At 50.5% G+C, this 20,774-nt stretch overlaps 2 protein-coding genes across 2 annotated transcripts in view; one reads left to right on the forward strand and one right to left on the reverse strand.

The window, feature by feature from the left end:
* The window catches only part of LOC144161704 (uncharacterized), a 277,618-nt gene that overhangs the window by 17,159 nt on the left and 239,685 nt on the right, over positions 1–20,774 (reverse strand). The window lies entirely within an intron of this gene.
* LOC144162897 (uncharacterized) lies at positions 6,544–19,437 on the forward strand (the record flags this gene model as incomplete). The annotated part of the gene is given in 4 exon segments (XM_077693618.1): positions 6,544–6,675; positions 13,530–13,669; positions 16,735–17,088; positions 19,353–19,437. Coding segments are annotated over 4 exon segments (680 nt in total), but the record flags the coding sequence as incomplete, so codon positions are not given.

Below are 20,774 nucleotides of genomic sequence, written 5' to 3' on the forward strand. Positions count from 1 at the left end.
CAGAATGCGGCAAATAAGCGCACCACTTTGTGTTGGCATTCGCTCAGAAGTTGAGAGACTGCCTTCCCTTTCGGCGAGGCAATAAGTCAGCATTTTCGGCTGCATTATTTCAAAAAGAAACAATTACATTAGCTCTGCTGGCGTAATCGAGGAAGGAGAGAGTGCTGTAACTATGCAGCCTTTATAGTTCGGTCATAAAACGAAGCATCTTGCGACCTATTGCTCATCGGGAGAAGGCGGAGTTGTTTTCTGCTTTCACCGATCAGGCCACCAAGGAAGAAAAAGTCATCCTGAGACAATTGTGGACTAATAGCTACCTACTCCCAACATACACGCCATCCATCCTACTCTTTATGATCCTATGTACTCATTGCCAAGCCCCAGGCACACTGTACCATATTGTCTGGAAATGCCAACTAAACTCGGATCTTCCCCCATCCCCCACCCTTCACGCGAGCATTGGGAGAGTGCGCTGGGCAGCTCTGCTTTGAAACGAAGCTTTTCTAGCGGAAAGGGTGAAGACAGCCGGCCATACCAGCGGAGTCTTGGACTGAAGGCCGCGACCAGAAATATTGTAAGGCGCGCACCAGTAGTCTTGGGGAACGTCTTTATTAGGCGAGCCTTGTCCTACATGACAGGGAGCGAGCCCCAGAGAACCACCAAGACGGGCGTTGCTGATGATAGACAACTGATGACGATGATGAAGCATGATTGCATGTGGAAGACAGGCCTCCGGTGTACGAGTCCACTGGCGCATACCCTTCTGCTAGTACTTCGCACATACCGTTTGTGTACAAATACCAGGGGATTGTCCGGACGCACATTCCTCTGGTGTCGGGGCACTAACCAGCGCTTACAATATCCCCCCCTTTGTGGAGCGGCCGACTCGGGCGCTAAGAGTGTGTAGACCGAGAGAAAAATGGCTTGAGCCGGGAAACGTGCACGATCTCGGGTCCACGACCGCGATGGTCGGTGACACTAGCGTTGGGGGTCACTCGGTAATTAACAGGGGAAGTCTGCTCTACAATGGTGTAAGGTCCGATGTAGCGGGACAAGAACTTCTCACAAAGTCCTGGGGCTCGAAGGGGAGTAGAAAGCAGAACTTCATCACCAGCTTTGAAGGAGACAACGCGATGCGTGGCGTCATAATTGGCCTTGCGCTCTTCTTGTGTAGCTGTTGTCCTCAGACGAGCTAGATGACGGGTACGATCCAGTCGAGAAATGAACTCATCGGGTATGTTGGTTCTGGGAAGTACTGGTGCGGACAAGAAAGACGTATCAAGAACAGAAGCTGGTTGGCGGCCATGAACAAGGAAAAATGGCGAAAATCCTGTAGTACTTTGAACGGCGGTATTATATGCGTACGTGACGAACGGAAGAATAATGTCCCAGTTTTTGTGGTCCGGTTGAATGTAAGAAGAAATCATGTCGGAAAGGGTGCGGTGGAACCGTTCGGTCAGGCCGTTCGTTTGAGGATGGTAGCTGGACGTAGTGCGGTGAACAGTCTCGGCTGCGCGGAGAACCTCTCCAAGCACGGCAGAAAAAAATACACGACCTCGGTCGCTAATAAGAACTCGGGAGGTCCATGGCGTAAGGAAATATTCTTCAAAAAGAATTCAGCCACCTCGGTAGCGCAGCCTGTGGGAACAGAAGTCGTTTCCGCGTAGCGAGTGAGGTGGTCTACGGCGGTAACAATCCACCGATGTCCTGCCGAGGTAACGGGGAGAGGGCCATAGAGATCAATCCCTACAACTTCAAATGGAGATGAGGGACAAGGCAGGGGTTGGAGTGTCCCTGCGGGGCCGGAAGTGGGTCGCTTGCGATACTGACACGCGGCACACGACGCAACATATTTCGCCACGCTAGCGGATAGGCCGGGCCAGAAGTATCGGCTTCTTATCCGGTCGAATGTCTTGTGGAAGGCTAGATGACCTGCGACAGCATCGTCGTGAAATGCCTCCATAATTTTGGGTTGAAAAAGACGGGGAATGACGGGCACCCATCTGTCGCCTGTTGGATGGTAGTTGTAGCGGTGAAGAGTGCCGTTAATAATTCGAAATTTGTTGAGCTGTCGTCGTGAGCGGCTGTTGCTGGGTCGACTCGCACCGCTCAATTGGTCAATGAGCTTCCGGCAGTAGCTGTCGTTTTTTTGGAAAGCACGGAAATCACTGGGTGGTTCCACGCGAGAGTCCACTGGCGCAATATTTAAGGATTGCGCTGTTTCAGAAGACGCCTGAATACCATCTTGGGTCGAGGATAACGGGCAACGTGAGAGGGCGTCTGCATCTGTGTGCTTCTTGCCGGACTTGTACACAACGTGGTAGTTGTATTCTTGCAAACGAAGCACCCAGCGTCCAAGCCTCCCAGTTAAGTTCTTGAGGGAAGCTAGCAGAAGGGTATGCTAGCAGAAGGCTAGCAGAAGGGTATGCTAAAGGTATTCCGTTGGCTAGCAGAAGGGTATGCGCCAGTGGACTCGTACACCGGAGGCCTGTCTTCCACATGCAATCATGCTTCATCATCGTCATCAGTTGTCTATCATCAGCAACGCCCGTCTTGGTGGTTCTCTGGGGCTCGCTCCCTGTCACGTAGGACAAGGCTCGCCTAATAAAGACGTTCCCCAAGACTACTGGTGCGCGCCTTACAAGTGGTGGAGGTGCGGGGTACTAACCAGCGCTTACAATATGCTCACTTCAACTTGGATTAAAGTTTCTCTCTCTCTCTCTCTCTCTCTCTCTCTCTCTCGGTGTGGGTGCGTATGTGTGTGTGCGCCTTCCTCAATTAAGAGAGCCGCGTTTAGGAAATATGTAACTGTCGCGTACTTAGTTTCATAATTTGGGGACTGGCAGCGCCCTTATCACTTCGACGCCCTTAGTGGTTTTAACAGCAGGACTAACGGCTAGTACAACATAAATGGAATCGGCGCGGGCTCGCGGCCTCCTGGATATGGGAGGCTGACCACTTCCCCTTCCCTCTCCCCTAAAGCTCAAATAAACGTTTTTACCACCACCACCACCATCCTGGGACAATGACAGTGTCGACACTGGCTGCAAGGCGACGATGTGGTGGTGTTTCCTCAACGCTTGAGTAGCCTGTGTTGGAAAGTTGAATTTCTGGTCGATGACAGGATATTACGGCATCCATCGACCTGAGAAGGCAATTCCTCATCTATCACCAGCAGAGGACAAGTCCTTCCTGCAGTTATTGAGGAAGCACAGATCATCATTTTACTACTATGCCATCTCCCTAGGAACCACCTCTGCGGCAACCCACCGAATAGAAACTGGCGGTAGCCGTTCACGGTCATCCCTAAGATGTGTTCGCATCGTAACGCGAAGTTATCAGCGAACAGGTTGAGGAGCAGTGGCTTTAGCAAAAAAAACTTCCAAAAACCCCGAGGAGCGGTAAAATGGCGAGCGCTCGTGAGCACGTGACCTCGCGGTGACCACCGAGTGCCCTCGGCGACCCATCCATGTAGTAAAATGCATTAGGGTTGTAGCAGCATCAACGCAGCGAAGACGACGAAGCACCACTCAGGGGCAGCACCACTCTGGGGCTCACTGCGCGAGCCTCGTGGCGCGAGCAGTCAGTGCTCCCGGGAACTCTGAGCGTTCGGCCAGGCATAGCTGCCGCTGGCCCGTCAGCAGCTGACGTGTGTTGCCACAGAACACACATATTAGGAGCACGTCAGCAGCTGACGGGACAGCGGCAGCTATGCCTGGCCGAACGCTCAGAGTTCCCGGGAGCACTGACTGCTCGCGCCTCAGAGTGGTGCTTCGTCGTCTTCGCTGCGTTGATGCGGCTACAGGGTCTTTGGCCTGTAAATTCAGGAGAACGGCCACGACATTGAGACAGCCCGGGCACTCGAAAAAGTTTGTATCAAACAAACCGCCTGATTTTGCGTATAGCCAATCGGCACTACGTTATAAACGTGGACCCCTAATCAGGCTAGTGCAGGCATTCGTCCTGAGCCGAGTAACCTACGTCGCTCTCTCAACCTCAAGGTGGGCGAGTGCAATAAAAGCAACGCTCTAATAAAAAGAGTTTACAAGCAGGCGATTGGCATACCAATTACGACCTTCCAGGAAAGGAGCGCTTGGAAGCACTGCACAACACGCTCGACGAGCTGGTAGAAGCTCAGATGATAGCGCAGTTGGAAAGGCTCACCAGGGGCCAGACCGGCAGACACATCCTCCAAACACTACATACATCAACTACGAAGGAAGACTCGGGTAGAAGCACGACATTCCGGCCAGTGTCAGGGGACATATATATATCCCGCCATTGCCAAGAAACATGCACCCTGAACACAATAGGGGAAGCAGACAGGCCAGGGAACAAGCAATACAGAAAAGTATCGCACACTTCGAGGGCATGGTTTACGTAGATGCCGCAGACTATAGCTGTCGCGACGCCATGGCCATATTGATAGTTGACCAACAGGGCCATTCAATCACCTGTTGGGCGGTCCCCACAACATCACTGGAGGTCGGGGAAGACGCGGCCATTGCACTCGCAATGATCTCGTCCTCCGAACCAAGTTCCTAGTGAGTGACTCGAAGCCGGCAGTTTTAAATTACTCGAGGGGACGCATATCGTCTGAGGCCCTCAGAATCCTACGGGCCGGTAGCCATAGAGATAGAGTCCGGGGAATCCAAATCATATGGGCGCCAGCTCACTCTGGCCTCTCGGGGAACGAGAAGGCGCATGACGCGGCTTTACCGGTCGGGCCGACGTCACCAGCACCCTCGACGCACTCTTGCTCCGCCGGTTGGACAGCTACGGGCTGCTCACCTACCGGGGTGTCTTAGATCACTACAGTCTGGGAAGGGCAAATTACCTTGCAGGAGACAAAACTCTGTCCAGATGACAAGCAGTGGCTTGGCGCCTTCTCCAAACAAACACCTCACCCAACCCGATGTTATACAACCGCTGCTACCCGGCGCTTACTCCAGCGCGTGTAAACCGTGCGGAAACAGGGCGGACCTGCAACATATGGTCCGGGCTTGCCCCAACAAGGGAAACAGAAACCGCAGAAATAAAGATGCGACTTTAGCGCTAAACATTAAAAGCTCTGAGCAGAGGGAGACAGTGCTGCTCAGCTCGGACCCGGGAGAGCAGGTCCGTCTGGTCCAGAGGACCGAGGCCGCCGCCAGGGAAGGGCTCCTGGCTGCCGACCTAGGGGGGAGGGAGGCTCTCACCAGGACTTCCGTTTCCTGACTCCTATCTATGGACAAATAAACGTTTCTCCTCACTCCTCATTCACTCAAAGTAGTCCCTTAAAACTCCTAATCCTGGCCCATCCCCCAAGTGGGTATGTGCTATACCCGATCACTCAAAGTAGTCCCTCAAAGCTCCTTATCCTGGCCCATCCCCCAAGTGGGTATGTCCCATACCCGAAGGAGCAGCAACAACCAAATGGAAGCGAAGTGTCCTTCTGGCTACGGAAGGAGAGGCTCTTCATGCGGTAGGTGCCTTTGTCGTTCGACCCGTAAGCCTAGTTTATCGTCGACGCCAACCTACAAGGCCTAAGCCCTTCGCGTTGGTACGCAGCGCTACTTCTCCGAGCCATAGGACGGAGTCGATTGACCTATTGTCGTGTGGAGCTCCCTTTGACGCTTCTTTCTGCAATAATTCGATGCGCCGTTCCCTATACAAGGACCTTTCTTGAGACGGAGGGAGGTGGCCGCTTTTCTGATGGAGGTGAAAAGCACAAACGCCCGTGTGTACGAGATTTCGGCGCACGTTAAAGATACCCAGGTGGTCAAAATGAATCCGGAACCCTCCCCTACGGAGCGCCTCATCGCCTGAACTGCGTCGGCGCGTTAAACCCTATAATCAATCAATCGAGACGGAGGGAGGTTGTCTGTTATTTTGTCGCGTCTCTGTCGGGACTGCCAGAGAGAAGTGTGACGAGTCGTATACGCCCTTACCGGCTTCGATTACTGAGAGCGGGATTGACAGAAGCACGCTAACATGAATTTCTGCTAACTTCCAAGCCGTGCAGTTACATCAGGGTTGCCGTTTGTGACGCAGTTATAGCTGTGAGGTAAACGCCGGGCGCGGTTGAGCCTGGATCAGTGCAGAAAATTAGACCGGTGCTCAGTGATCAGGTCGGCGGTGTGCTCCGCGATTTTGTTGTTTCTGCTCGCTGCCTATGGGTTCGGTCTCACAGTCTTCACTTCTATCTAAAGGGGTTTTCTTCATTCTTCTGTTGGCTGAGCGCCAGCAGACGGCGTGGTTTGAGGAAGTGGCACTGTAAGGACCGAAATGCGACTTGGGAAAGAAACGTTGACGCAGCACCTAAATAGAGTAATGCGACAAAAGTAATTTTGCATGCAGCTCAAAATGCAACACCAAAGGGAGCAGCGGGTTGTGCGCTCAATTGTACCAGTGAACGGAAAGCGATATCTTCGCGTATGATGCCCCAACTATCTAACTGGTATAGAAAGTGAGCTCACGCTACGCAAGCCAGCTTCACGTCTTCCGACTGCAAGGGTTTGTACTAGTAACTTCTCTCTCTTTCTCTCCAAATGCGCGACACAGAGCTCTGCCCGGCGGGAACGTACGGCCACGTGATCTGCCGGCCGTGTCCACCGAACGCGTACAGCCTTAAGGCCGGATCGGCCTTCTGCGAACCCTGTCCACCCGGCGCTTTCGTGGGGCCCCAGTGCCACCGTGAGTTTCTTCTTTTTATTTATTTAGGCCTAGTCTTGGGCCGGAGGCCGTTACAGCGGTCCAGGGTGCAACGCAGATAAGAGAACAACGAACTGTACACTACACAATGTATGCAGACTGTACGTCAGTATTGTCACGTTAAGCATACCTGGGTAAAATTCAGTAACTATATAACAGTACACGGTGAATGGGTGCAGTCTGTTTGATACCTTTCATTATGCTTCGAATGTTGTTCAGGGCACCACTCGCTTCCGCTTGTCTTTAGACTGCGTTACAGTATCACTCTGAATGACATAACTGTAGACCATCCCTGTATTACAGTATAACTCTGAAGTTGACGCCGCAGCGAACGAGGGTGCTTCGCGTACTTTCCATTAGCTGTCCTCATTTGGAATCTTCAAGTTTGTCTGGGCAGCTGTGCATATTTACTTTCAGAAAAAAGAAGAAAGAGGGGTTGCTTTGGAGGAGGAGAGGTCGTATGGATTAAAGTTGCGAAGCAAATATTGGTACTCAAATATTTCAAGTATCCTTATATTGCGAAAGTGTACATGTCTAAGCACCCAGTTTTCATTCCCGTGCAGCCATTTTACTCGGCGCCGCTCCGGTACTCCTTCTCCCCACTGCCAACCTCTCTTTCGCAACTGTTATTCTGATCGCCAGCATCAATGCCTCTTTCGCAAGTGGCGTAATCGGTTGACAACGGCGGTAGCACCGTTGTCAGATAATTCCGGAGAATACACAGTAGCGCAAATGCGCGGAGCGACGACCAAAAGCCGGCCCGAGTGCAGCACCAAATTCCCCCTCTCCGAATAGGCGCGAATTCCCCCCGGTTGACGAGTCACTTCCCATGTTGGAACGCCGGCCTCAGCCCATGATTCTTCTCCAGCTTGAAATGCTTTCCGAGCGGTATTTTCTGCTGTGTATATGACGCGTAAATATGTGACCATCACAGGTTGCCAGTTTATGCGTGCACGGATTGGAAGGGGACAGGGAGGCATGCATGCACAGCCAGGCTTCATGTTGCAATCGATGGCATGCCCGTTGCGGTGTTGGGAGCTTTAAAGGTGGAGGTCTCATGGCTGAGTTCGCCCTGTCAGCGGTCGTGCGTAATCGAGCCGTTTCGGTCTGGGTTGGTGCGTGACCCAGACAGTAAAATGCCAACGACGGGGCAGGGAAACGGACAGCCACGTGTTTGTTCGCTATAGTAAAGCTCGATGCCTTCCAGGTTAAACTCGCTATGGGACGGACGCATGTCGTTCGCTTGGAGGAAGAGCGGGAATTGAAGAAGCGTCGGCCAGAACAGAAGTGCGAATAGGCGCGGAAACAGCGAAAAGCCGCTGCCGTCGCCGTTTCCGCCTCAAGTTAGAGCTCGTCGAGTAGCTGCGAATCCCTCCCGGACAAAATTGCCCGCTTGGAGCGCCTACGTGGTCGATATTACTTCTTCAGCTTAAAGGGATTTCAGACCGTCATTTTCGACTGTCTTCCTTCTAAGCACGCGAAGATAGCCCGTTTCTGACGTGGACTGGTTTTGAGGGAGAGGGGGGGGGGGGGCGTGCACCGAAGCTATAGTTTTTATGCCTATGTGATGACATGTCTGGTGTGCTTGCGGGAGGCTTACACGTGGACGTCAAACAGCTGAATGCGACCTGTCTGGTGTTTTCACACTGGTCGAGCTGATTGGGTTGTGTGCAACACAGACCGTCAGATGACTACGACGCGGTAGGAAAACGAATAGCCCCATCTTTGTTCGCTAGAATTAAGCTCGAGTCCTTCCAAGCTTCACTCAGCTAAATGGTTGGAAAGCGGGCTCAATCGAAAATTGCAAACAAACCTATTTTGTATCGTGCATTCCTTGGATTGCGTCCAGCTTCGCAGGTCATCCTTCTTCACAGAGTGGAAGGGCACTAATTTTTTGGTTCGCCTGAGCTATTAAGTGCACACTGAGAAACTGTGACTTAATGCAAAGGTAAAGCGCGAAATATCGTAGAGAGACAGCTATGGTGGTCGAGTAGGGAAGATTTGGTACAATATAAAATTACGCGTTAAGACCTAAAAGCAGTCACCTTCACTTCTTGCCGCACAATCGGCATTCCCCTCCTTAGCTGGACTTCATGCGTTTTCTTCACGTGACGTGGTTGGCTGCAGGTGTTGTTCTCCTACGCTTTATTCTTTTTGGTAGCCCGGCGCGTACAGCATACGGTGAGGTGACAATATTCTACCAATCTCATTCAGCCCTTTCTTTTCCAGTAAATTGTTCAAGCAGGGTTTCCATTCACACGGTAAATGTGCTTTTTTTATAGCGAATGCTGTCAAATCTTACGCAATAAGGCTGGAACTGCTGTAATGAGAGGGGGTGACGATCAATACGGGCGTTGGGGTCGGCAGGGTTGTACGTGATGCGGTTTACCAGTGCACAAAAACGGGACTTGAAAAGTATGGCGGCGCTAATGGGCGATGAGGTTAGAGGAGATGTGGCAGAACAGCGTGCCGGCAAGCGGGACCGAAGAAGACGGTTAATCGGGAAGGGGCTCCGAGCGCAGCTCTACTGCCCACCATACAGCGCCACGCAAGCTAAGTAGTCAGGTGTAATTGAGTATAAGTTCGAGTTGTTTGCACTCCCTTCGGCGTGTTTTGTTCGTTTAGGTCACATCACACTCGCTTAGTTCCTTACATTTCGCCCCATTTAGCTTTCCTTGGCCAATCCCCCTCAGTGTGCACGCAGCATTACTGTCTGTGGCACCATGCTCACTTCCCCTCTTTTCACTGCCCGCGATACAGCGTGGTACAAGCTAAGCAGTGAGGTGTAGCTTAGTATAAATGTTCCCGCTATTTGTATTAGCTTCGGCATGCTTTGTTTCTGTTTAAATCTCTTCACACTCGCATAGTTCCTTGCCTTTCGCCCCATTTTTTTTCCTTAGCCAATCCCCCTGTGTGGGCAAGCACCATTGCTGTCTGTGGCACCACACTCACTTCCCCTCTTCTGGCTGCCTGCACAACATTATCTGTCCGTTCTATTTCTTTCCTAATTTTGAGGCATCTTTTTTATTCAGTTTTCATTTCTGTTTACACTCTCCACACTTCTATTCCTAAAGGCGCCTATTTTTGATTTCAATTTTACATTTTACTTTAACCCTATAGCAGCTTCTCTCGATGCGCACCCTTTTTCCTGGCCAATCCCCCTGAGTGGGTAGGCGCCATGTCTTCTGGCACCTACACCCCCACCACCGCTGCTTCCGAACACAAGGCAAGCTCTCGTTCCGACAGAGCATTTCTTTCACCTGCGCCCTTCACAATCAAAGCGTAAGTTACACGAAAGCAACATGCACCAGCCCTCATTCTGCAGTTTCCCTTCTCGATCGTCTACGGTGCCCGTGAATGACTCCACCCCTTGTAACCATGCGCCATGCTTAAACGCGTTTTTCCCCTCTCCTGTTTAAATATCTGCGGTGTCACCTCACTGTAGTGCTCACGTCGTCTGTTTCGAAATGTAACCGCTGACGCTAAAAATGGATAAGCATGGGGCAGAAAATTGGCACCAATCCACGCTCTGAAGGTGGTTGGAGAGAAAAGCTTTAAACGACACCCACAACAATTGCCCACGCGACGGAACTTGAATTCACACACGTGGCTCTACAACGAGTGAAACCAGAGATTCTGCCAGACGTTACCTGGGATTCGCGAGGGCGGCGTCCCGAACACAGCAGCGTCGGCCACGGCCAGGCTAGAGTACCGGACGCCACCGCTTTATCCCGGCCGTGCGCCGGCTAAATGAAAATGGAGAGGATCATCTTTCGAAGGCTGAGACAGTGGAACCTAGCCAACCTAATGTGCTAGCTCGGGGCTACACCACCGCGCGACAGAAGCGTAGACACCGAAACAATTCGGCATGTGAGCTTAGTGATTCCCAATTATTCCGATTAAAACTACTTAGTTTAGTAAGTGTGAGAATCGCGAGGAATCTGAGAGAACTTTTAAAACTGCCGGAACCAGTTGCTCCTTTTCCATTTTGTAATACCTCTTAAAACACAACCGAATTGGTATTCACCTATTTAGAAAACGGAGCCCCATTCGCGGCAAGCAGTGCGCAAAGGTGGCGTTTTTCCAGAGGCCAGATGTCTGTATGTGGTTTGTGGATTTTGTTTTCCCGCCCTGCAAACCTTCCTTAACGTACCTTTGCCGTACGACTACTTAATTCGGTAGGGTTCGTGTTACCCAGGAGGTGCTGTCGAACAAGTTAACCAAGCCGTGCGAAGGGAGCGCGAACGCGAAGCTGCGCCAAAACAGGCCCGAAAGCAGACGACAAAACCGTCGCTAAAGCAGACGACAAAGCCGTACTGCCGATGCGCCCACCGGCGAGCAGGCACCTCCGCGCGGGAAAAATTCGCTGCGCCATCTACAGTGTGCTCCGTGAGTGAAACCCGCCCCCCCCCCTCACCCCTCCCTCACCCCCCCCCCCGCACGCCGCGAAAGAACCGTTGGTTGGTAGAAGTAGAAAGCTCTTTAAGATCGCGTGCACAGCTGCCGTGGTGCGGCTGAAGCGTTGTGCTCTTATGTACGGGATTTCCATTCATGACCGCTGTGTTTGTAGTTTAAGAGGCGAAACAAAATGACGACAATGCGTGTGCCGTATTTGTGATAGTTTGGCGAGGGGGCATCATTCACTTCACACTCTTCGAGTACGACGTGCGTCGTGAGCCAAAGTTAGCTTCGATGGGCCATGACCGAACTCTAACGTCTTTTTGAATGTTGAACCACAACCCAAACGATAAGGCACTGGACGATAGCAAGAGGACACAGGAGGAGCATCGTGTGTCCTCTTGCTATTGTCCTCGTGTGTCCTCTTGCTACCATCCTGTGTCTTGTCTTCTGCGCTGTATTTCAAATGAGCACCAGCTCGCGAAAGTTTTCACGCTTCTAACGTCTTTACCCGGAGGCTGCAGACGGAGCTGGGATCTTTCCTGTCAGCGCCTGTCTAATGTCTCGTTGGTCGCACTGTTTTTACGCCGTGTTACCCGTCCAGCGTCCCGTTTAACGTGGGCGCGCCGTGTCTCATTTGGCCATGGTCAGTGCGAAATCGGAGATTGCTCGCTATTTCCTCTGTGGACAGCGTCTGAAGAAAGTCTCTGAGCACTTTCTTTAAGCAATTTTCGCTTTTCTTCCACTTCTGACGGACATCTCCTCAAAGAGGAGAAGGCGCAAGTCCGGGCGCTAAAGCCACCCACAGGGATGCCTTCCTCTACTCCGGCTAGAAAATGCTGCACCCCTTACAATGCATCTTTTTGGCAAACCTGGTACATTTTCCAAGAGGGAGAGCTACGATACAGGGGAAGCTCTGAACTCAAAGGTCTGCTTTCAATGAAACCTTCCGCATGCCTTTGTGGCGACAGAGTCTCGTCTGTTTTGCTCATCGCAGCAGTCACCCACAGCATTATCAGCATGACCTTGCTACCACACAGCCTACTAGCCAATGAAGTTTGCGGGAAAATGCTTCGAATAAGCAACATGTTGTTGCATTCCTGTGCTTTGTAGCCTTATCTTATTAGGCCGCTGACAAACGTTAAAAACGCTGACAAACGTTAAAAACGCTGACAAACGCTAAACACGCTGACAAACGCTGACCTAACGCTGACAAACAGCCTGTGACCCACTTACAGCGCTCTTTTGTCTGCTTTATCTCTTTCTTCATAGGTGTAGAATGAAGTGTAGGGGGGGGGGGGGGGTGTACGGAAGGGCCGAGGATTACGCTTACGAAAATTCGGTGTCAAATGTATCAGCTGCATTGCAGTGGTTTCGTTCGCATCTGAGGTTATGCTCGGAAACCTGATGGAAAGCGCACACGTTCTGACGCGTAGCGCGAATGCGCGATCCGAGAGAATTTGGGTTTGTCGAAAGACGGGTGCCTATATATTCGTGGCTAGACATTATTCTCTAGAAGCCTTTCAAACAAGTGCCGTAGACAAGCGGTAAGTGTTCTTGTTACGGCAGAATACTTTACCAGGGCTGCCACTTTCTGTTTAATAAGGATCGCTTGCGTTCACGAATATACCAGGACCTAGCTGTTGACAAATGCATGTCTACATAGTTTAGGTTTGGAAGGCCCGTACCGTATAGGACGTACGGCCTTTATTCCAAAACTCTGTATTAATAAATAAAAAGCCTTCTACTTCAAAAACGGTTATTGGAATGGTTATTGGCTTAATGTCCTCGGCCCTAGCGCTTAGGGCCCCTTTTTAAAGGACCTCTTAACAATATCAATATCGCTTAACAATTCCTACGGAGCGCATCGTATCAGGCGTTACCGACTGACGGACAAACACATTTCTAGAGTGGAAAGGGTCGCTAGAGAATGCTTAGGCATTCAAAAGAGAATTGGGGTTCACTTCCTATGTGACTTGCTTTATGTTGCGTGCTCCCCGTACGACGTGAGTGCTGCTCGCTACAAATAGAAAATAAACCCGCCTTAGTGGTGGATCATTGGCTCAGGCGTTGTGTTGCTGAGCCCAAGTACATTGCGGGTTCGATACCGACTGTGGTTACCCCTTTTCTGATGGAAGCCAAAACGCCCCCGTGTCGAGATTCGAAATTAATCCGGAGCCCCCCTCCCCACTACGTCACAGCTCGTAGTCCAGGTGTATCTTTACCAGGCGCTTTAAACCCCACCATCTCCAGCAACAAGAGATGGAAAATGGATGCAGGGTAGGAGGCTCAAGAGCGCGGTGGACGTGCCAATTGAGCCTGCAAGCCTTCCCCGTCGGAGGGAACTTTCGCTCATTTTGCTTGAGGGAACGCACGGCTGATGTGACGCTTCCTCGCCCTAAGCATGCGTGACGCTTGTTGCGTGCATCTGTTTACAGCAGCCAGGGACGGCCTTCTCCAGCTGACCGTGGCCCTCGTGATGAAGTACGGCCTCATCACCTGCGCATCGGCGTCCGTCCTCCTGGGGCTTACGCTCTGCTGGCTAATGGCGAGAAAAAACGCCCACCGCCGAAAGAAGGTGAGGCCCCCAGGGCAAACGAAAGCTCTATAAGAGGTCGTTTGTACAACACTTAGGACGGAAAAACTTCGTTGTGGAGGCAAAGCATATTTTACAGCGTTAACTCACTCAAGCCCAGTCTTTTGAGGGGCAAAGCCCCTTAGGGGCTGGGGCTGTTGGCGTCTCCTGTCTTCGTCATAATCGTCGTCTCATGTAGTCACGGTTTTAAAACACCGCGAAACTCGTTTACGCTCGCGCTGTAACGTAACGCGTACCAAAACAACACCGGGACACTCGTTTAAGCCTCACGCTAGAGCGCTTCGTGCTTCAAAGACGAAAAACTTCTACAGCAAAGCTGCATACCTCTACCCCTCAAACGGTTTCATGTAAGTTGGCGAAAATGCCAAGCCGCCAAGAATACACTTATACACTGCATGCTTTGTGCTTCGCTCCTCTCCAGGTTTCACTTTAGTCGAGATTGCCTGGGATTTTTTTTGAACAAGGAAGAAACGGCTTACGTTTTTTTTCCAGAAATCTTCGACTAAAGAGAAGACAACTGTTATTACCTGTCGCATAACAGGCAAATATTAATTCGGCTGGTTTTTATTTTACTGGAGTGTGATGTAATCGTCAGGGGTATTTTTTTGAATGCCTGGTGAATGAAATACAGTTTGTCTCACAAATGTTTCTTGATAGCCTCTTTCGAGGCGATTTCTTTTTCTAATGAACTAACGTGTTGCGGTGTACCGCGTTTCTTCTATATCATGAAGGTAATGTGCAAAAGGCACGGTATGCTTGCAATGTCATTAGGATGAATATCCGGGAGCAAATTTGTTTTTGCGTGATCGCGTAATGGATTAATATGGAGTTTTCCATTTTCTGAGAAAACTTTCGAATGCACACAAGGCAGGGATACGCTTTGACGACGCGATCAAACAAGCATTCCTCGTCTGGGGCAAGAGCCCATATTTGTAGCCAGTATTTTTGCATTTCTGGTTCTGTTTGCAGGAAAGTGTGCGAACCGCAGTAAAATATTGCTTCCCCTGGGCCTCTTGATGGCGTGACGTAAAAAAAAAAAAATGAAGGAAGCTAACACGAACGCGTCAGACTTGAAGGTATCGAAGCTCTACGCAACCTTCACGACCATCGCGAAGGCTAAAGCCCATGATTGCAGCCTATTTGCTTCTTCTTCGCTGCCGCAATGACTATTACTCCATCATTGTAGCTATAAGTGTGGCCTTCTTTAAACTTTTCGGAAGTGAAAATCATTCGCACCTTGGAGGGGGGTACGCTATGACGTATCTTTGTCGTTCAGGGCAAAAGCTGCGATTATGGTGAACGGTGAAGTCTTTTTCGCTCCGAGAAAGTGTTGCCACTATTACGACATACAGTGGAGTTTTTACCAGTCTTGGCCAATCTCCTTAAGCGGGTAGGCTTGGCTGGAAAAACAAGCGTCGGAAGGCTGGGCGGTCGCCGCGAGGCACGCACACACGAATGCTCGGCATTTTCTTGGTTTTTGTAAACGCTGGGCGGTCGCCGCAATTTTGGCCAATCTCCCTTAGTGGGTATGCTTGGCTTGACGAACGTGCGCAGGGAACGCCGGGCGGTAGTCGCGAGGCACGCACACAGGAGCGGTAGACTTCTCTTGGTTTTTTTAAACTGCCCAGCGGTCGCCGCGCGGTGCATTCTCCTGTGCGCGGGCTCGGCAATTTGATGGTATTTTTAACTCCGGTCACGAAAAATTACGATTTGCTAAACAGCTTCGCTGTACAAAAATCAACAATTTCCTCTCCTCTTCGCCATAGTCAATGCACTCGTGGTCGAGGGGATATTAATCCTTCTTTGGAACTCATGGGCTCGATTTCCACCACCAGCAAGTGTGTTTTTTTGTTCTCATCAATGTTACATGATTCTAAGCACGCACGCTAAAAAAATGACCGTGGTAAACGAATATTGTGGGTAAAATGTAGGATTTGAGCTGCGCACAAGTTCAGTCAGTCCTTCAATAACAATATTCGAAAACCAGCAAAACCTGCAATGCTTCTGCCCGAATTTCGCACCGCTTAGTTTCAGAGCTACATTAGGGTGGCTAACTCACAAATTTTTTACGTGTGATTTTTTAGTCTTGAAGAAAAAACTACTTTAACTGATTTTTTTAGCATTTCAGGCATTCTGGAGCGTTTGGTAAAAACGTTCTACTGTATAGCACTACTCTGCTTCCTACACTGTTCTCTAAAACTGCCAACTAGATAACACTGCATACTACAGTAGGATGTTGTAATTGTTACGTGAAGCTGTGCTATGTATCCTGTCGTATATTTTACGATTAAAATACATCTACTAAATGGCGAACGGTACTTTTGAATTGCGGTCGTGGAAGCACCACCAATGTTTCGTTCAGTCATCATTGCAGTGAAATTCGCATGTTTGGAAAGAAAAGACGTGTTTCCCAGAGTTCTTCAACATACACCACTTGTGAAACTCGGCTTCAGAATTGGGGCCGTGCATGCCCCCCTGCTGCGATGAAGCTGAGGGGCAAGTATACTGGCGCGCCCCTGGGAGACAAAAACTGAACTTCGCTAAACAATTACCTAATCACTACAATTTTTGTAAAATAGAGCTTGCTTTTTAAATTAGAAGACATAAATTACGTAGAATGTTCCTGTGGTTTAATGGGTTTTTTAATGACTATAGCAGCAGGCGCAGGCACTTGAGTACTACTTCAACTTTCTGCAGACAGATGACAGGCTAGTCAACTTATCCGTGCTTGCCCCAGCGCAGGGGAGGGGGGAGGGGGGCAACCGAAGACCGGCTTTTGATACATGGGGCCTATGGGCAGTTTCGAAACTTGTATATATCTAGCTTCATAACAGGGTAACAAAGTGGATCTCTAGAGAAGGCAAGCGTGGCAGGGGCGGAACAAAGTTAGATGGGCAGATGAGATCAAGAAGTTTGCAGGGATAAATTGGTCACAGTGAGCACAGGACCGGGATAATTGGAGAATAATGGGAGAGGCATTTGCCCTGCAGTGGGCGTAGACTGGCTGGTGATGATATATCCAGTAACTTTGGTGTTTCCGTTTCCAGGTTCTCCCGTCTTTCTCGCCCGTATCGACGCCTTCCTCCGAGGAGCTGCTAATTTCTCGCCAGGAAAGCCTCGAGGTCTTGGACTCTTGCCGCGAGAGGTTTTCGGACGAGGCCGAGAGCGACAGAGAGGAAGACGGCAGCGCGTCGTGCCTGACGACGACGGTCCAGACGCTGACTTCGACGAGCAGCGCGCAGTTTCGTCAGGTCGAGGAACGCGATGACGACCGAGCCTCGAGCGACGACAGCGGAGTGGTCGGGGACGGGGCCTCCGGAGACGCGTCGCCCACGAAGCAGAGGATGCTGCAGCGCCTGAAGGAGCAAGGAGCCGTCCTGCCCGTGAAGGGCGTCGACATTGTAAGATACGTTCGCAAGTGTAGCCAGTTGCTGGGGAGGACACAGGAAGCGAGCGACATTGGTGTGGTCATTAAAAAATATTCCAGGGACATCTCCACTAACGTGAAACCTGGAGAGGGGTGAAGCATGAAGGGTATAAGTGTATTCTTGGTGCCTTGGCGTTTTTTCCAACGAAGATGAAACCGTTAGAGGGTAGAGGTACACAGCTTTGCTCTAAAAGTCTCGCGTCTTTGAAGCACTAAGCGTTCTACCGCGAAGCGTAAACGAGTGTCCCGGTGTTTTAGTACCATGACTACATGACACGACGAGTACGATGACGACATTAATCACCGACAGCCCGAGCCCCTAAGGGGCTTCACCCGTACGAAGCGGGTGAACTTCTAAGCATCCACCGCTCAACAAGGGCTCCTCGCTGGAAGGATAAATGCGGTCGTATTCATCCCCAATTCAACAGCTCCAGGTCGAAGCCCCCTCGCCTGAGGCTCTCCTTGTTGTCATTCGAATCCATGTCTTGTTTCTCCGCGCACTACGATTGCACTCATTGCCCATACTTGCCCCAGCTCCCTTCAATGGCCATTCTGGCGCTCGTCGGTACTTGGCTTCACGCGACCTGAACGTCCAGTGCGTGGCAGTGGTGTCCTGCATCAACGCAGCACTTCTGCTCTAAGTGCCACGTGTTTGGCAGGGGAGGGAGAAGTTGCACCGCCGCACTGTGACTTGGTGTTCCCTCGTGTACCGCCTTCGTTTTTTAGAGGCGAAGTTAGGGGCTGGGGCTGTTTGCGTCTCCTCTCGTCGTCGTAATCGTCGTATCACGTAGTCACGGTTCTAAAACACCGGAAAACTTGCTCACCCCTCGCGCTAGAACATAACGAGAACTAAAAAAGCACTGTGACACTCGTTTACGCTTCGCGCTAGAACGTTTCGTGCTTCAAAGCAAGAGACGTTTGCAGCAAAGCTGTATACCTCTACCACCCAACGGTTTAATCTTCATTGGCATGAACGCCAAGGCGAGAAGAGAACACTTATAAACTGCATGCTTCGCACCTCCCCACGTTTCACGTTAGTGGAGATAGCCCGGGATTTTTGCTTTTAGGCATTCAGTGGTTCACGTAGTCTCTTGAGTGCAATTGGTTGGCGCGGTATTTGCAGCGTGGTGTGCCCCTCGTCTAGGAGGGGCATCTTCAAGGGTGAGAGAGTCTTGGAATTTGGGAAGTTGCGGGATTTGATTCCTTCCGGCCGTGTGTAGCCATGAAGGAAAACCCGGGCAAGAGGTTTCTTATGCGAGGAAGTGGGAACATGATCCCACTCCGCTGGGTAGTGAAGAGCTGAGCTGTCACAATGACGACGATGCGTCGTGTCTCACGTACGGCCGGAGAGACGTATTTGTGCACTTTTAGGAAGGCGTACACACCACACGGCGTGATGAAACCCTTTTTTATCCGGCTGTGCACTGCTGGAAGCGTAGTGTCGCTATGTCTTAGCCAAGCCAAGCAGACGGAGCCTTTGGAAATAGTGTCAGTTCCTGGGATAAATCGGTCCGCAAAATCAGTTTGCCTCTCCGAAGCGATCGTAGTATGTTCGCAGAGTCGGAAACACGCATGAGACTTGCGGCGATTCTCGGTAATATCAGTCATGGCTATTCTTGAGGGAACGAGAAGTTGTTAAATGTGAAGTAGAAGCCTCAGCCCGTGTCATTCATGAGGCTCCTAGAGTACTCGCACAGGAAGTCACTTAATGCAGCACGTGCGTAATTGCAAGTGCACTCCGGATTTGAAAGATGTGTCCATGGTGGGGCGGGTGCTTCGATGAATGAGCGAGAACTGGTAGAGGCCTTCCCGGTGATAAAGAAAGGAGAAGAGAAATGCATCAGTGAGCTTTCGGTAGTATTATCTGGTAAGGCGATAGCGTTTCCTAGTGCAGCCTAAGATGGCATGTCTGTGCGAGAGAGTTCTGTGGCGATGCTGGGTTTTTGAAGGGGTGAGGGTTGACCCATCTCCACCTGCGTCGTTTTGGTGTACAAGTATTGATGGGAGCTCTTTCAATCGAATTTTCTTGTAAGTCCAGTGAATGTCCTCGTCTTGGCTCTCCTCTTGTGTAGCGCGTTTCCACTGGTTTTTTTCTGAAGTTGTTACCTACCGATGAGTCCTCAAACAACTGATTTTACTGCGCCTGTGATGATTATTGCTTTATAAAGAAGAGGAGGGCGACTTGGCTTGCTCGTGCGTACTCGTAACCCCTTGGCGTTCTCCTCCTTTTTCTTTCAGAAAGAAATACAAAGAAAGGCTCAGGCAAGGCGAGGAAAGGAAATGCCCAAGTGACCACGTTCCTGCCCTTGTTGATGAATAAAAAGTCGTTCTGTTAACTTAGTACCGTCCTAATTCTGTTTCAGGGCAGTTTTTACCCCAGTACAGAAACGGCCGTACTTCCGTCTTGTCCATGGAATACTGTATTCCACAAGATACAGGCAGATTGTGCGCCTCTTTCGCTGCTGAGTCAGAGACGACGTTCCCCTGGATACCGGAATGACCTACCTGCCAGCCAATCAAGTTAGATTCTGTGGCCGTCCCGTAGGCCAATTGGGAGCAATGAGCTTAACTCACACACAAGTTAGCTCCGGCGCTGGAATGGCTTCACCAGTGCTTGTAGGGCAGTCCGTTAGTCTAGAAATATTACCCATTGCCGAGCGGGACCATTAGTGATATAAAGGAGTGCCACCCTAATAGCAGTTAACTCAGCGACAGTGGACGACGTCTTATGGCTGAGTTTCGTCTTTACAGTGAGTCCCGCCGACAGAATCCGCACTCCCAGAGCGGACGAATCAGACTTCACGCAGCCGTTTGTAGACACCTGAACGTGGCCAAAATAACGTGAGCTGATCAGCTCCGGCGTAAAGTACCGCAAAGGCGGGCGCAGGCAGAAATGATTTTTTGCCTATCTCTGGGTTGTTCGTTGCGCTTGTGGGGGTGTAAGAAGGGCTTAGTCATTGGCTTTTTTGGGGAGGCCTGTCACTGCTTTGCAAAAAAGAAATAGGCGTCCGACGTAGTATTGTCCGCGCATTAAAACTAAGCGTAGTAATTTTATTGGTATCGAAGTCATTTTCGTAACTTGGCACCGTCCTATTTCCCGAGAAATTGCTGTAAAGGCAGAACACATTTTTTGGTTATTTCGCTATCACAAAAATTCTGATTACTACAGCCACTTTTAAAATGTATTGTGCTTTTGGCCCCCTATGGAACGGTTTCTGTTGCTTTACAGTACGGGCAGAAAAAGAGTTTACTGGACGTCAACATGCCTCGTGCTGCACAGGTAAACGTTTAGCCACAAAGCCGCACAAGGTTTAAGCTGCTGACGCCCATTCAATAGCGTTGCCTACAAGCCTGTCTCGTTCCTTTCTTTTTGGCTCCCAGGTCGTTTTTCAATGTTTGCAAGCAGTTCTTGCCGATTTGTCCAGTTTCCTTTTAGGTGTAAATTCAAAAGGTTAAGGCGCCATACACAGCTATAGGCTACCAGTGGTATTTATTGTACCATGAGATTTGTACCATGAGACGACCTCTACCCCCCTCCCTCACATACAAGCCTTGTTGACCACTGACTTTGGCAGATAATTAACATGAGTGCTTCTATCCGCTGTGTACTCACGAGGCTGCTTTATTTCTCAGATCTGGGCCCAAACTCCACCCGTAAAA

The sequence above is a fragment of the Haemaphysalis longicornis genome, unplaced genomic scaffold (assembly GCF_048455015.1).
Source record: "Haemaphysalis longicornis isolate Haplotype H1 unplaced genomic scaffold, Haemaphysalis longicornis Haplotype H1 scaffold_12, whole genome shotgun sequence".
NCBI classification, from domain to species: Eukaryota; Metazoa; Arthropoda; class Arachnida; order Ixodida; family Ixodidae; genus Haemaphysalis; species Haemaphysalis longicornis.